The sequence below is a fragment of the Excalfactoria chinensis genome, chromosome 1, assembly GCF_039878825.1.
Source record: "Excalfactoria chinensis isolate bCotChi1 chromosome 1, bCotChi1.hap2, whole genome shotgun sequence".
Classification (NCBI taxonomy): domain Eukaryota; kingdom Metazoa; phylum Chordata; class Aves; order Galliformes; family Phasianidae; genus Excalfactoria; species Excalfactoria chinensis.
Genome location: NC_092825.1, coordinates 8,119,664 through 8,135,791, shown reverse-complemented (window position 1 = coordinate 8,135,791; position 16,128 = coordinate 8,119,664). Strand labels below are relative to the sequence as shown.

General features: G+C 38.9%; 1 protein-coding gene across 2 annotated transcripts in view; it reads right to left on the bottom strand.

The window, feature by feature from the left end:
- The window catches only part of SEMA3A (semaphorin 3A), a 168,907-nt gene extending 153,148 nt beyond the window's left edge, over positions 1 to 15,759 (bottom strand). The window contains exon 1 of one of the 2 annotated variants that reach the window (XM_072331780.1): positions 15,352 to 15,759. In XM_072331780.1, coding sequence (XP_072187881.1) covers positions 15,352 to 15,463 — 112 coding nt within the window. In that variant the 5' untranslated portion in view covers positions 15,464 to 15,759. The remainder of the gene's footprint in view (positions 1 to 15,351) is intronic. The other variant, XM_072331772.1, reaches the window with a different exon arrangement.
- Positions 15,760 to 16,128: the final 369 nt, after the last annotated feature.

The following is a 16,128-nucleotide window of genomic DNA, read 5'->3' as shown; positions in this document are numbered from 1 at the left end:
TTAACACGGTCCTGATGAAACATCATGACAAATACTAATACTCTTTGTTTCCTGGTAAGAGCAAAGGAGAAAAGATCCACCTCCCACCCACATTCTGAAGCAGCTTTAGGAATGCAAGACCTTTCATGCTTAAGTCATCTACTATGCAATGAAAACTTTTATACCCACTGAAACATAAAACACATCATTCATTATTTTGAACCTTAATGTTGAATAGACATTTACATTGAGGAAGTGCTAAAAATAACTCACAGAAGGGTGTGGTGCAATTTTGCACTGTTTATGAATCTGGTCCAAGCACAGTTATGTAAATATCTTTATGTTTGTGTATGCTATGTAACTAAATGCATACATGAACCTACAGAATTTGGAGACTTTAGAAAGTTTGTTCCCTTAGTTCAGCTCTGCAGAGGGAGAGGCTGAGCTCAGACATGCCCCATACCTCATCAGAATAGTTGGGTGGGAGAAAATGTCTGATTTCAGTACAGCACAGCAAGTGAAGGAGTATCTCATGTTGCATTTATACTCCACATACCCTGATGCTGGCTTGCAGTATTACACACATCTGATGCCTGCACATCCTCTATTTATCAAGTGAACAGGATCATAGACTTTCTTACAGTTAGTAGTCTCCTTGACAGATACAAATCTTTTGTGTATATATTACTATATAATGCATTTTCTGCCTTCTAACAACAACTAGCAATGCTAAAGTGTTAGGATGCTGCTGTGCCACAGCAGCATATACCCGTTTACTAAGGAAATACTCTGTGGGTTGTACTGAATGCTAACACGGTTTAATTAACAACCCTAATGAAATTGATGTCATGTTCTAGCCTAGTGAAAGACTTCACAGCCACCTTCACCAGAGATCAGTAAAGTAAATGTTTTTTTTATTGTATTTTATGCCACAAATGGTTTCCTATCCTATTTTATTAGCAAGCATTCTTTTTATTTCCTTCTTTAAATGTATATCTATTATAAAACATGAAAAATGCTATTGCCTTACCACCCTTGACTGCATTTGAGACTTTCTGCATTTTTCTTGATATGTGATGACATAGGCTACAATAAATTTTTGGATAATAGAAACGTCTTGATAAGCAGATAGATAGAATCACAGAATCACAGAATCACAGGATCATTAGAGTTGATAGGGGCCTTTAAAGGTCATTAAGTTCAGTTCCCCTTCAATGAACAGGGACATGCACAGCTAGATCAGATTGCCCAGGTCCTGATCCAGCCTCACCTTGAAAGTCTCCAGGGATGTGGCATCCACTATCTCTAGGCAACCTATTCTAGTGCCTCACCATCCTCACTATAAAATACCTTTGATACATCTGAGATTTCTCTTGGTCTTTTGCAAAGTATTCAAGAGACATCTGGAATGAGGAGAACATGGCAGGCCTACTTTTGTCAGATTTATGTTTGAAAAGGAGCAGGGATTCCTCACCCATCTGGTAGTGTTAGAAGCTATTTAGAGTGGCAGGAAAGCAGTCTCCCATTGTGGAGAACAGCACTTGGGTCCTCCCAGATAAGCTCATGTGAGAGGCATGCAGAAGCAACTTTCACTCAAAGTGCCTCAAGCTATAGCTATAGTGAGTAAGCAATGCTCCAGTAACAGACAAAAGTTTCCACAAGACTGTGACCTTTTCAGAAAGATATGGGAATGGTTACTGAAACAGAACTATTTCATTATGGAAAATCTATTGCAAGATTGAAGTATTATTTATCTAAAGTTACTGTGCTAAAATCAATGGAACGGCTTCAAGGTTGACTTGTGTCTAATTTGTGCTCTAAGTTATGTACACATACAGAATTCTACATAGAATATTTGAACTGAAAGACCTTTAGAAGAGAAAATTGAGACAAAGTAAGATACAATATACTCCATTGCTCACAAACTCAGTTTAAACTTGCTTTGACATTTAAAAAAAGAAAAAAACAAACTAAAATGGATATTGATACACATCCCAAAAATGACTCAAAGATCCACCAGACTGAGCCAGCGTTGCTGTGGAGACTTCACTTGACATTTTTGCGTCCCACTGGACATGAGGATACTCCAGAACACAACAAGGCAAAGAATGCTCTTCTTGTGGTATTTTAGAGCACTGTAGATCTATGGGACAAGTAGAATCAAGAGTCTGTTACTGGACAAAAACTATTTAATTTGGAAACAGAACAACATTTTGAATAGTGTTTGCCTCATTTCTTCCCATTAACTGGGCAAAGCTCAACAATTTCAAGTGTTCCAAATGATTGCTTGTTTTTTTCTGGATTATTATTCCACATGTGAAGAAAAATATCTGTAGCCTCCCAGAAGGGCACTTCATGCCAGAGTGCCATGTATATTAAAATCAATGGGACTACTCATGTGAGTAGGAGTTTGTAACATCAGTTATCTTATTTTCATTTTTAATCTCCTTGTAAATACTCAGACAAATCACATTTCTTTACAGGAATATTAGTGTGATTTAGCAAATCCCAGAGCCTTTGAATAATTGCCCTTTATAAATTCAGTGAATGAAATTGCATTTAACTTTGCCTCTGTGAATCCTTTTAAGCATAATTTAACCAAATCAAATTAGTGCACAGAATCTTTTTGAGAAAAATGTGTGCTATAAATGATTACAGGGGTGACACGAACTATTTACTGAATTAGGAGCTTGAATGAAATACACTGTGGTATTTTCAGGTAAGTAGATGGAAACTACAAAATCATATCAAGGAAAATGATTACTGCTAGGTATACTACAGCAACAGTTATCTCATGATTAACAGGTAGGTACATAATTAACATCATTTTCCGTGGTGAACTTTACTTTGGAACCATTTGTGCCTGCCTAATCACAGTTTTTGGAGCTGTTGCAGGCATGAAAGGCTTAGCAAATCTTTCTCTCTCCATATATACACATGCCAATTCTAAGCAGACGCAAAGTACAATAAAACATATAGAAAACTGTCTGGCACAGTGCCTATTAAGATTTTTATTTTACTTCACATTCCTCGTTCTTCTGTTTATTTTCATTTATTATCCTCTGCATGCATGAAGAACTGTACCATTTGAATGATACATTTAGCATTAAACTAAACCATCTACCTATCCTACCTAGTTAAGCACATATTGAAGCACATCAGTGGAGAATAGAAAAACACTGAGTGGTTTGTAAACCAGATCCAAGTAATGAATTATTTTGAATGCCTCTTGGGACAGATACTGACAGACACAATTCAGAATAATACTTGTATCTTTTATGCTCCTTCCACTCCTTCCACACCGATTCTTCAGTGAAGGCCTATATCTGCTTACCTTTTTTTTTTTTTTTTTTTTTTTTACTTGGAGGGGAAGAGAATGTGACTTTTTATGCTTGTACACTTTTTTTTTACTTTTTTTTTCTTTTTTTACTTTTTTTTTTTTTTTTTTTTTTTCTTTTTCAATATTAAAAGAAGTGGAAAATGTTCAGTTGTGGAAGATATTGCTTTGTAAGATTCACTTTTCCCCAAATGGTCATCATTACAATAAATCTATTTAAGGCATGGGAGTTTCCATACCTGAGAATAGGTTAAAGTTTTATGGTGCTGCTTTTCACAGCACTTTGAAATGCAACAGTCTCTGTCAGGAGCTAGCTGCAGAATTATTTACATATCTCTCTTCCTATCTCCGCTGACCATTCACATGCAAATAAGAGCTTTGACAGCTTCTCAGCACATTTATGAAACCCAGTGATCTGTCCATTTTTCAATTCAGATTGAAGAATATGACAATGCCTTAGAATAAAGGCCTGTCAGACTCTAGATTAGTTTCCTGCTCTGCAATGCTGAACGTGGGGGAAAAAAAAATAAAAAATAAAAGAAAAAAACTTTCTTGGAATGGGATAGAAAAACTTGAGAACAAAGTGAATGCATTTTGGTCACAACATTAGAATCAATTTCTCAAGGATGGGCTGAGAGAGTGAAATTTTTAAAAGTATTTGAAAGACAGAACTGACTTAAGCTATGATTTTTATTTATTTATTTTTTTCTGTTGACATCCATCAGTCAGAATCCAACAAAACAACTCAGACTCTCAAGAAAACCTAATTTTTTACAGTAGATTAAATTCATTGCATGATGGATGCACCAACATGATGTCCAGGGATGAAAGTGAACAGAAAATACCTTTCTGTTAAAACAAGTTTGGGAAAACTTGAGTTGTGCTGCTAAGCACTTGTCCACAGAGCTGACTCACCAAAAATAGCTGCTCTCATAGCATCTTGTCTCTTCATCTCATCACACTACAGGCTCATAATTTGGCTGGCACATAGAAGCTATTCTCTTCTAAATCCTGATGTCCAAAGAATCTGAGTTGTTCTGCTCAGGACAATACTGTCCTTTCATGGTGATTATCAAAAATTATTGCTATTCTTCCCACTCACTAGCTTTTATTTTCAAAGACAATTTGTTTTAAGACTTCAAGTTCCAGTGTCTTATAGCCAGAAATAAGTACATGCTTTCTAGCCTAAAAAGTCATATTTCACTTTTCCTCATACAATTTACATACATTGATCACTACCATATGTCTGGCATAAGGTAAAATAGTTTGTATGTGTAGTAATAGTGGTGAACCTACAGTGAAAAAAAATTCAACATTTGTCATATTCCTACATGCTGACAGAAAAAGGTTTTAAGAGAATGGCAATTATAGGAAATGTCCTTTAAAAAGCTGCTTATAGTCTCATCTATGCAAATGATGTTAAAAAATAGAAGGTGCATTGCTCAGTCTTGTCCTCGTTCTCTTTGGAGCAATACCAATTAGCAGTATCAGTGGTCTAATTCCCTTCTCTCGTGTACCACTGCAGATACAATCATTTAATGAAATTATATTTGATTTACACAAGGATAATTGCTGATAGCTTAAAATTTCTAATATAGATTAATAGCACACATGAGATTTGATAACGAGAAGGCAAATGCAAAAGTTTCTTTACTTCAATAAACTGAGTCTTTTATGAGAAAGCATAAAAGCAAAGCAAAGAAATTCCTCATGTTAGTTCACTAAAGGTAATATTTACATGTCCCATACAATATATGTGGAATACACAACCAGTTTTATTGTCGCAGAGGCCAGGATGACAGGGGGAACAGGTGATCTTTAATTTATTTTAGGAATCTTACAGAGATGCGTAATTCCCTTTCTGAATTTGTTATAGCAGTTAATCCTCATTATGATGTTTGAACTAAGTCTGTTAGGCTATAGTTTTTCATTGAGCGAGTCACAAATGACAGGCAATTATATCTGACTGAGCTGATTACCAAATATTTCCCCAGTGACAGAGAAGGGATGCACTCTTCCTGGAGATGGCTGGAAAGCATTTGAGGCACAAAGAGTGAAAAAGAGGGCTGTGCATAGAAAGAAAAAGTTTAGAGTCCAGAATCTCTTGGTAATCACATATGCGTGTAAGGACAGAGGAGTATTAAACACCTCTGTTAAGATACGTGCAGACTGAGTGGAAAGGGAAGTGTTTGAAGGTTTTTAGTTTTGTCTGACAAGCACATGCACCAAAAAAATATTATCTTACTGTTTTTAAAGTTGATTATCTGCTATGGTTACAAAAGCAAAAAGGAGAAGTCTAGTTTAAACTTAGAAAGCCAGGCTAGGTTCTTGCAAGCTCTCACATAGTTTTGTAGACAGAATAACAAAGACTAAACATAAAGGTTCCTTTTCTTCAGATGGAGCCATCTGTAATCACCTTCACAGTGTGTTTAGTGTGAAATAAAGGTAGAAACTCCAAAAGTACTGTGAAGTGATCCTTTATAGAACCATCTGGAATTTCTAAATTGCATTAATTCATATGGCCTTTCTGGATAATAGGCATGTGTTTCATGTAACAAGCAGATTTGTGAATATAATTATTGTAGTGGCTTTAATGTACCCATAAGGTCTTTGTATGTTGATCAAAACTAAGTTCTGACTGAACTTTGAATATATACATAATGAGATTATTCTGAGAGTGGATACAGTGCTGAGTAAGCACAGCAAGTCTCTGACCTTGAGCAATTCCTCATGAGATTACTTAATATCACTTTGCAGGTGAAGATGCTGACAGGGAAGAGCCAAAGAATTAATAGGACTTTACATTTATGTTGTTTTCTTTCATTCCCATTACAGTACAGATTTCCTGTGTACCTTCAGCCATGGTGTTGGATTTCTGTTCACCTACAACTTTCACTTGTGGGTGAGCCTAAAAAAACTTTCCCAATTTGTGTGACTGTTGTCCACTAAAGAGTTGCAATGGGTGTTAGAATAATGATGAAAGATTCAAAATTGAAAAGGGATGCCAGAAAAGGAAGTAAAATACTCGGTAGACTACTGTTCCCTGTACATAGTAAAACATCACAGATGGAAAGAAAGGTCTGCAAAAATCTGAAAAGTTAGAATGATAAATTTATGTAAATTTTTTTTTCTGTACTCCAGTCTGCAAAGTAAAACAAAATTTCCAACAGTCATTCTTATTTTTACTTTCAAAACACTCTTTAAGAAGAGCTATATGGAATATTCTTTCAAATTTTACAAATTCCTCAAGCTTTCCTCATGAGATGAAAACTTGCTTCCCCAATTCTTCGTGGTCAGTTATTATGACTACAATATGTATGGTTGAGAGTACATATTTTGAACACCAATGTGAGGTAAGGGTCACCATACTGATAACTGCACAACCAACATCCTGCAAATACTGTCTAGTAGATGTTTAGGACGTTTCAGATAAGAGCCAACACAGGTTCTTTTAAAATCTTAACATGCTTTCCTGTAAGTTTGAATTTACATTTGCTCTCAGTTGATGGTTAGAAACTTAGAAATAAAGTGATTTCCTGACTATGCAATTCAGGAATTCATTTATATTGTTGTTAGTAAGGATGATGGAGCTAGAAGTCTTGATGTAACTGTTCACTTGCTGTATTAGTGAGGAAGATGATAAATTAAGTAATCTGGAAGATAAAATTTTCTTGCTGTTATGCAGTTATCCACAAACAGATTTTTTTTGCTGTTCTCTCCATTAACTGAAAGAATGTTATACCTATCACATAGGGCTAGCAGAACAGAAATGTGTACAACGTCTTGCATGATGAGGATGAGACCAAGTTAACTTACAGGTATTACAGATCAATATTCATCACTGATAATATGAATTTTGTTGTTTTTTGGGGAAAAAAAAAAAAAAAAAAAAAAAAAAAAAGAGTTCTACCAGGATTCAGAGCCGCTTTAGATTACACGTTTATGTAAAAAGTAGTAAAGTTGCACCAGGAAATCCATAAAGGAAGTAAAACTAACATTAACACCTCCGAATCTTTCCTTCATCTTAAGAGACCTCACTCTGTTCCATGCCAGGTGTCAGATCTGTGTATAGCAAAGGATAGCTATTCCGGTGTCAGCTGCTGATGAAAGCTGTATCCTGCACTCTCTGCAGCTCTTTTGGATGCTTGTGAGCTGTATTTATCCTCTGTTGCCTCTAGAAAAGGCCACCAACCCCTCCCCTTTGAAAGGCAGCTCTAAATCCTTTAAATTATCTCACAGAGCTTTTTTGTGTCCTTTTCTCACACAAGGCTGGAATTTCAAAAGGAGCCAAGAGGGGCTGTCAGAACCAACATGAGCTTTGCTTCATTAGAGTGGAGAGTAAAGGAGAATTTTCTTTTTTCCTCCTTGCACAGGTTGAAAGCAAATAACTACTTCATTCCTCGAATTGTTCCCTGCAAGATCCAACTTTGCACGAAAATATTTATAAGAGACGAGAATTTTATTTGACTGCTCACTTCTAATGTTTCTGCAACATTCAGCTGGAGAGATAAGCAAGCAGCCCAACATGTGTCAAACTACTTTAAAACATTAGAAGAATGACAAAAACTTTTGACTTCCCCATGTTTTGCTATCAAGCAAAAAAGGATGAAAACGAGATGTGACACAAAGTAATGCTTACACATTGCACACATTTCTGTAGATTCTCAAGGAGAATTTGCAGTCACCAAGGTGAGAAAAGAATCCCCAAAAGTGTAAGTCAAACTTAGAATTTTTAGAAATGAACCTAAATTAGATTTCATCCTGCACTCACTAATGAAATAGGTCAACTGAAAAAGGGAAGAGTGAGCGTCCAGGAATCTATCCTTTGGATTGTATATGCATATTTGCATACTTTCGTACAAGCCACATTATACAAAATTGGGTCTTGAAAATATTTTTTATTTAAAGATTAGAAACCTTCAGAAAGTAGTAGAGCTGGTCAGGGGACAGCTTATTGAGAGCTCTGAATGATTAAGCTATTAAATTAGTAAAGCTCTGCAGCCCCAGACAGTCACTTGAAGCGTGTGTCACTGGATTTGGAACAAGCTTATTAAGGAGGAGAGACATGGGAATTGTAAGTTAGGGAATTGTTTTAAGAACAGTGAAGAATTTAGTAGTAATGTATATTCCTCACTGACTGAAGGTTTGATGCAAATTTAGATCAAATTGCAGGTGACCTCAAGATCAGAGACTGAGGGCGTACATAGTTTTTGGCATTAGAATTTTAACAGCTTTAAATGCTCGTTTAGACAGAAACGTATTCTCAAATTTGGTTGTTTTGAGATCAAGACGCAGCCTAAATTCTTCCACAGCATTTAATTTATACCTTCTTTTGATATCCTCCTAGTAAGAAAAAATAAAATAAAATGTAAATGAATGAATAAGGAGCTTAATTTCCTTTCCGGTCACAGAAGAGTGATGTCTGTGTGCCCTTAAAGTCTCATTCAGTGTGCCTAGCCCAAGATTAGCTCTCTGGAGGTTCCCCTCTCCTCCCATTGACAGTAACAAGAGCTTAATGTGACTGACATAGTCAGTCAAAAAGAGAGAGAAAGATACCGCAGAGAACTCCTACTGTGCAGGAGAAAGGCTACAGCCCTCTTAAGATTTTTGATGCTCTCAACAGCTGTGGCCATCCCTTTCTCTTGTGCACTGGGGCACAGTCCCATTTGGAAAAAATAGGAAAAGTCAAGTAAATGTACGATCCCCGCAGTTATTCTCAACATCCACAGCTGTTACTGCAAGAGAGCAGCTAACCTATATGAAGGCTTTATGTGGGAGGACCGTGAACTTGCAGACATTCCTGAAGGGAGCTTTAATCCTGCCAGGGAAGGAATTTGCTGAATCGTCCACCAGCTCCAGCACAACACCAGCAGCAACTTTCACATGTAACCTTAATTAACAAGTGCACCAGGACAAGCTACAGAACTTCCATTTAAAATTTTGACATAGAACTGATGGGATCTACCCCACGTATTTCCTTAAAAATAAATAAATAAATAAGCCAACAAATAAATAAATAAAAGAACATGTGGGAGCCTGAAGACAGTCTTATCCTTTTTAGTTTTCAAACAACTGGAAAATGTCACAACCATTGACACCACTTAGAAGGATTTTTTTCCTCTTCATCACTCAGGCACTGCCCCAGGTAAAGATCTGACTTTCCTTCAGGGCCAAGCCAGGCTTCAACTGGTATAGAAAATGTTCAAAATATTGGAACAACTCTGTATTACCTATGCTTTCATTGCAGTCTTCCAGGTGTGCATAAGACAAAAAGCTCATGGCCCCAGAGTAAATAAAATGATGTCTCCTCAATACCAGTTGTGGGCATTAAAGGTTGCATGCTGAACCAGTGATTAGTCAAAGCAAAATCATATTAACAGGATCAGAGTACAGCAATGCATTAAATAAAGCCTGAAACACGCTTCCAAGCAAAAGGAAAGAACTGAAAATACAAATCATTTAGTGGTTTCTTCTTGGATGGAGCTCAACATAAGTTCTTTCTGTATATGTAGATGCATATTCAGAAGGGATTATCATAAATAAACCATCCATTTACATTGTAGCAACCTGCAAAGACTGGTTTTCTTATCTTAAATATTGTTTTGCTAAATTTTATGAAATAAATACAAACGAACAAACAAAAAAAAAAACAACAAACAAACAAGCGAAGTTGATATTTCAGTACTCATCAGAAAGACTTCAAGCACAGAAGCAGATTTTTAGAAAGACTTTATGTATCAGAAGATTCATGGAACTCAGTGAAAATACAGATGTTTAAACTGTTTGCAAGGAGAGTTCTCAAGCTGCTGTAGTTAACAGCAGGGGTAGTTACACTGCATACCTTGTACACAGCTAAAGAGCAGACTTTCCACTGCTGTCAATACAGCACCTGCCATGAACAATTCAGTCATTTGCAATCCTTACAGCACAAATAATTATAGAGAACTTCAGCTTCTCAGAAAAGGCAGGCTCTGTAATTCAGAAACCACTTTTTCCACTGGAATTAAATGGGAAAGTTGGAAATGCAAAATGAAATGTTGGGCTAGGTTTTCACCCTCCTTGTTTCAATTAGTCTGTGTGTTTCAGGCCCTAATTAGTGAGATGAAAATTTCCCTATATAGGCAAGATCTGAGCTTAGGCATTTTCTTTATCAGCTTCTCCCTCCATTTAGAGTGTGAGTTGTTCTACAGTCTCTCCTAACAGTTTCCACTTCTCATAAAGACCCCACTCAAGCAAGGCAAGGTAGAGCAACACGCAGAGCTTCTCTGAAGTACACAGTATTTATGGGCAAAGAAAAAAGAAAAAAAAACAATAAATAAAAAAGTCTGACAAAGTCTAAGGCTGTATAAAATGTCTTCATTGCCTCCAGCCTGCACTGAGATAAAGGCAAGAACATAGAGTGCCAGGCAATGCAGCAACTGTGCGGGAGTGGTGGAAACTGAGCAGTATGATGAGCCTAATGTTGTCACCTGCTTGCCTTCCTTCTCAGTCTTCTTCCCAAATCTAGGCTGCCCTTCTCCTTTTAATGTTAGAGAGGTTGTTTCCTCTGAGTTTAAGGATGAAGCTCTTTAAAGAGATACTTTGAAATCTAAGAGAAACTTAAACAGCGGTACCAGCTCAAGAGAGCCTGTATTGGCTGAGGTCCTCTCCCTTGTCCCACTCTGGCCTGATTTCTCTGTATTTGTGGAGTCACTGAATTGTGATTTATAGAGTTTGATTGAAAGGAAAAACCACAGTCAAACCTACCAGCAGGTCATCAGCTACAACCCAACTAGGTCAGTAACCTAAACCAAGTATCACATTTACCCTAGCATACATACAGGTAATTCAGAGCAGTGTCATTCCTCCCTTGTCACAACATGCTGCACTGATTGAATCAGACAGAAGCTTTGCCATTTCTCTCTCTGAGGCCAGGATTTCATCCGTATAAAAATCCATCACATAAAGATGTAAATCAACTGTACATCAAGGATGGAGCAGTTCTTACTATCACTCCAATTTTAAACAAAACACTTATTTTTAATATGACTTGAAATGGAGCCAGGGACTAATAGAGCTAAATCTGTGTGCAATGCATTTCCACTTATTTGTTCTCAAGTAATATGTATCCAATTGAGCAACAATAACAAAGAAGAACCACACGTACTCTTACAAAACATACTTGCAGCACTTAGTAATTTTCAGCAGAAAAATAGGATGCAACAGATGGATTTGAGAAAGTCGGGTTCACAAGTTTTACTCATGTGGAGACAAAAACTGGGTCTGCTTTAGAAAAAATCTGTAAGTCAAGGAACTGTTAATGGAAACTGTTTCGTTGAGCTTATATGTTTTATATTTAAGTGTTACTGTCAATGATTTGGTCTCCACTTGTGACATTGCCTCCCCACATGCAGAGGACACCAAAAGAAATGAGAAACAATAAATGATGCAAAAAATCCATCTGGAGTTAAGGCTGTATTTATTGTTTTAAACTTTGTGCACTCAACTTGGTCACCATCTTTCTGATAACTCTCTGTTCAATAGAAGTTTCCTAAACACAATCTGTGACCTGGTGACACAACATAGAGACTTACAGCTGCATTGAGAGTCAAGCCAGTTCGATTTAAAAAAACAATAACAAAAAGCCATCACATTTTTTAAGGAAAGATTCCGTTACCTTTGGCATAGCAACAATAGCGCTTCTTGTTACTCTATAATAAAGACACAAAATCTTTGAAGGACACATATAGAGAAACTCTGAGGTTGTGGGGCTTAGCAAAGCTTTCAGTTTTATAGCTGTCTGGCTATGATCTAGAACTTACTAACTTCAGTGAACTTTAATCATATTAATTCTCTTTGAATGAAATAAGGAGATAGATATCATCTTTGTAAAACCTTCCCAATCCATACACTGAGAAGAAAATGCTTGGAAACTTTAAAATGCATAATGCAAAATGCTGGTGCTATTGAACAGGAGTTTCTCTGCACACCCAAGCTGGACAAGGATTTCCCCAATGCTGTCCTCAAATTTCCTTCCTTCAACACCCCTCAAAATCAAGGTGATGTAAGATGAATAACCAGAGTTCTGTTTTGCAATAAACAGAAAGAACCTTTTCAGGCCACAGACATGGCCTTAATATATGCATTTACGCACCTTCCTTTCCTGTCTGCAGTGCACCCTGTTGTATGCTTCTAAATCTGCCACAAGACTGAGTGACAAGAAGTTAAGAGGAAGTAAAAATGGGAGTTCACCGAAACTTCTGTCCAGCAACCTGGGAAATGGCAGAGCTAATGCTGGACCTTTGAAAATAAGTGACCATAGGAAATCAGGGTTGGCAGGGCTTTAACCCTTCATGACTCATTTCACTAACTTTTAAAGCAAATGCCTAAGCTTTTTAACCATGTTTGACATCCAGTAGTAGAGAAAAACAAGAAGTTAAAATGCATCCTTGCTTTTCTTTTGAAGTAAAGCACCGACAATTAGCTCCACGGTATTTGTTTAGACAGAAAAAAAAAAAAAAAAGCATGACAGCCACTGAAAAGAGAAGTCACTTGGGTCATTCCTTACACTCCACGTGTTCTTTTTAATATCATAAGTCTTATTTTATACAACCACAGCTCTTTAAAGAGAGGCAGAGCTGATCAGTTACTGAGGAGCTTCTTATCCTAATGGCAAGGTGTTTGAATAGAGATAAATCGTGTAGAACCACACAGCAGTGAGGTATACTCTGAGATGCATATTAGCACGTAAGGTATTTAGCAAGTGCCTGAAAGACATATTTTCAATACCTACAACTCTCCTAGCTGTTTCCAGCCAGTGTTAACGTTTATCTGTGCACTAGTCTGGAAGGAAAAATTGTCTTGAAAAGCACCAGCTGATAAGGCTTAGTTTCCCTTGACTAATAATGATACCCCTATTCTGAGGGATCAATGCAGCAGCACATGCAACACGCTCCTCTTGACCTGGCCAAGCATTTACACTGGTACTTAACGCTAAGCACGTGAGTGGTCTCATTTGATTTTTAGATTTACACATGTTTTAAGTCAAATATGTGATTAAGTACACATATGAATCAAAGGCCAGAGTGTGAATTCCTGTAAGTCTTCAGACTTAACTTTAACTTGCTTTGAATTAAGCATGCATTTACTTTCTTTGCTAGAGAGGAAGTAGGGTTGTTCAGCATTTGAACTCATTATCTTTTTACAGTGACCCAGCAGTTACAAAAACAGTGTCAGTGCTCCTTTCTGTTTCCTGTTGTGTGCATATAGGACTGACTTTATATCAAAATTTGGCATCTGAGATACTTCCAAAATGAGAATTTGACCTTTTCATCCAGCAAGACTTGAACTGGAAAACAGACAATCAGTGGAGTAGCAAAATGTTGCTAAAGAGCATATGGATACAGTAGCGTTGGAATTTAAAACCACTGCCAACCAGATTGGGCCATCCTTTGGGATAGTTTCTCTAAGATCAGCCTGTGCAAGTGGGAGGAGCAGACCTGATCCATCAATAAACTTTAAAAGGGTGAAAAATAATAAACCGTAATTAATTAGCCATTAAAACCCTTTACAGGATATTTTAATAGCATTAATGCTTCTATGGACTAATGTTAGTTTCTGCATGATTGTGAATGTTTGGAAGCAATTAAGAGGTTTTTAATGATTTTTGTTTGACATGTTGTTATGGCGGAAGCTTTCTTCAGTCTTCATTATTCATAATAATCAATTTTATATAAAATAGAAATGGCTTCTCTTACAAAAACTAAACAAACACATTCTGAACCCCTTTAACTCTTCACGTAAATCCTTTCAAGTTTAAACATACACAAATATGCATATGTGTATTCTTTAATAAAACCTTGCACATGTATTTATTACATACAAAGAATAAGGAAAAAATAGGAAATGAAATTCTACTGGCAAGAGATGCATTGCCACTATACTGTAAACTGGGATTGACATCCCTGACCAGGCATGCACACACATGTTCTTTTTTCCACTGTAGTGTGTTACTTTTCCTCCCTACCCTTAGAATCAGAGCTGCTGCTCCTTTTCCCAACCTCCAATAATCTAAGAATTATGAGAAGACAGCTCTACAGAGGAAAATTGCACACACACACACACACACACACACGCTTTTTAATAATAATGCTCCACAGCTCCTACATTTCAGTCTTCTTTCCCAGTTAGATATTCTTCAGATTTTGTGCATTCTCCTGAAAATATATTTACAGAGGAACTACTCTGGTGAAGAAAAGAATCTGCCTACTTCAGAGCCCTCTCTTAATACTAGCAATGTGGTACAAAAGTTAATTACTGACAATTGCAGCGTGAGTGGTGTTACACAATTTCCCCATAAACGTAATCTCAGAGCTCTTTCTTCAGTTACACCTTCCCTGTGATCTTTAATGAAACGCATCAGACTACACCAAACACAACCTCAGATCAAATAAATCGCGCTGCACTCAACATCCACAGGCAGCGCTTTCCAGTGCATAACAGTCCTTTCCCCCCTGTTCTGGACTGATCTGCTCCTTTCAGTTTATAGTTTCTTGGCAAACCCACCATCTACTGCTTATGTTAGGCATCTGATTGTCAGATTTGTACAGACTGAATATTCATGACTTGAAAATTAACCACTTCATGCCTAAAAAGGGAAAATATATAGCTTCATCTATTCCACGCTGTCGAGATCTGCACCGGGGCTGCACTCCGTGCCCAGAACGAGAGGGATGAGCGGGGCGGCCAGACTCATCCTTTTAAAGAGTAAAGTCCGACGGAATTGTACAAGGCAGAAAACACTCTTCGTGGATCAGCACGATCCCCAGTCTCTGTCTGCAAACGCAACTAACTCTTTGTCTGTGTTCAAACTGCGGGGTACCGGAGCACGGAGTGGCTTTTTAAGTGTTTTCTCCGAAATACCTCCATACAACAGTTTCCCCTTCCAGAGATAAGAGAAAGCCGGGAGGAAGGTGAGGAGCAGAGAGGAGGGGGGTGGGGGGTGACCGGGCAAGGAGGAGCGGGAATCCAAGAATAAGAGAGAACAACAGACTTACCTTTATAGGATAATTTGAGTCTTGGCACGTTATTCTTCACATGCTGGCAGTTCACTCTTCCTGCTAGTAATACTCCCAAGGAAAGCAAGGCAATCCCCCTGAGCCAGCCCATGCTGCAGCAGCCACTGTAGGGTCCCTGCGAGCCGGAGCCGCGGCGCTCCCCGTCCTGCCGGGCGCCGCCGGGGAACTTCAGGCAACCTGGGGAGCGGAGGTAACAGGTGATGGGGGTGGGCTCCGCGCCCCGCCGCGCCCCGCCGCGCCCCGCCGCCGCCAACAGTCGCCCCGGCCCCGCGCTTCTTCTCCGCCGCCTCCGGGGTAACTTCAAGCCCCTCTCACGCACACGCCGCGGGCCGGAAAAGGAGGCAGCCCCCGGGCGCGAGTGGCGTGCGGGCGGGGGGGCGGCATGATGCGGGCGGCGGCGGGCGGGCGGCGGCGCGGGCCGGGGGCAGGGGCCGGGGCCGGGGCCGGGCCGGGCCGGGGCTGGCGGGCGCCCCGCTCCCCGCGCGGCGGGCGGGTCCCGGGCGGGAGGGGCGGGCACGGAGCCGAGGCAGCCCCGCGCTCCCCGCGCACATGGAGGGAGAGACGCGGGGGACACCGGCTCTCCCAGCGCTCCCAGGAGCGGCTGACAATGGGAGCGCAGGGAAGCTCGACCCCCCCCTACTCCCCCCCCCCTTCCCTGCTGTCACAGCACACATGCAAAGGGGGAAAAAAAAAAAGGGAAAAAAAAAAGGAAAAAGAAAAAAAAAAAAAAAAAACACATCGCGGCGGAGATGAGAG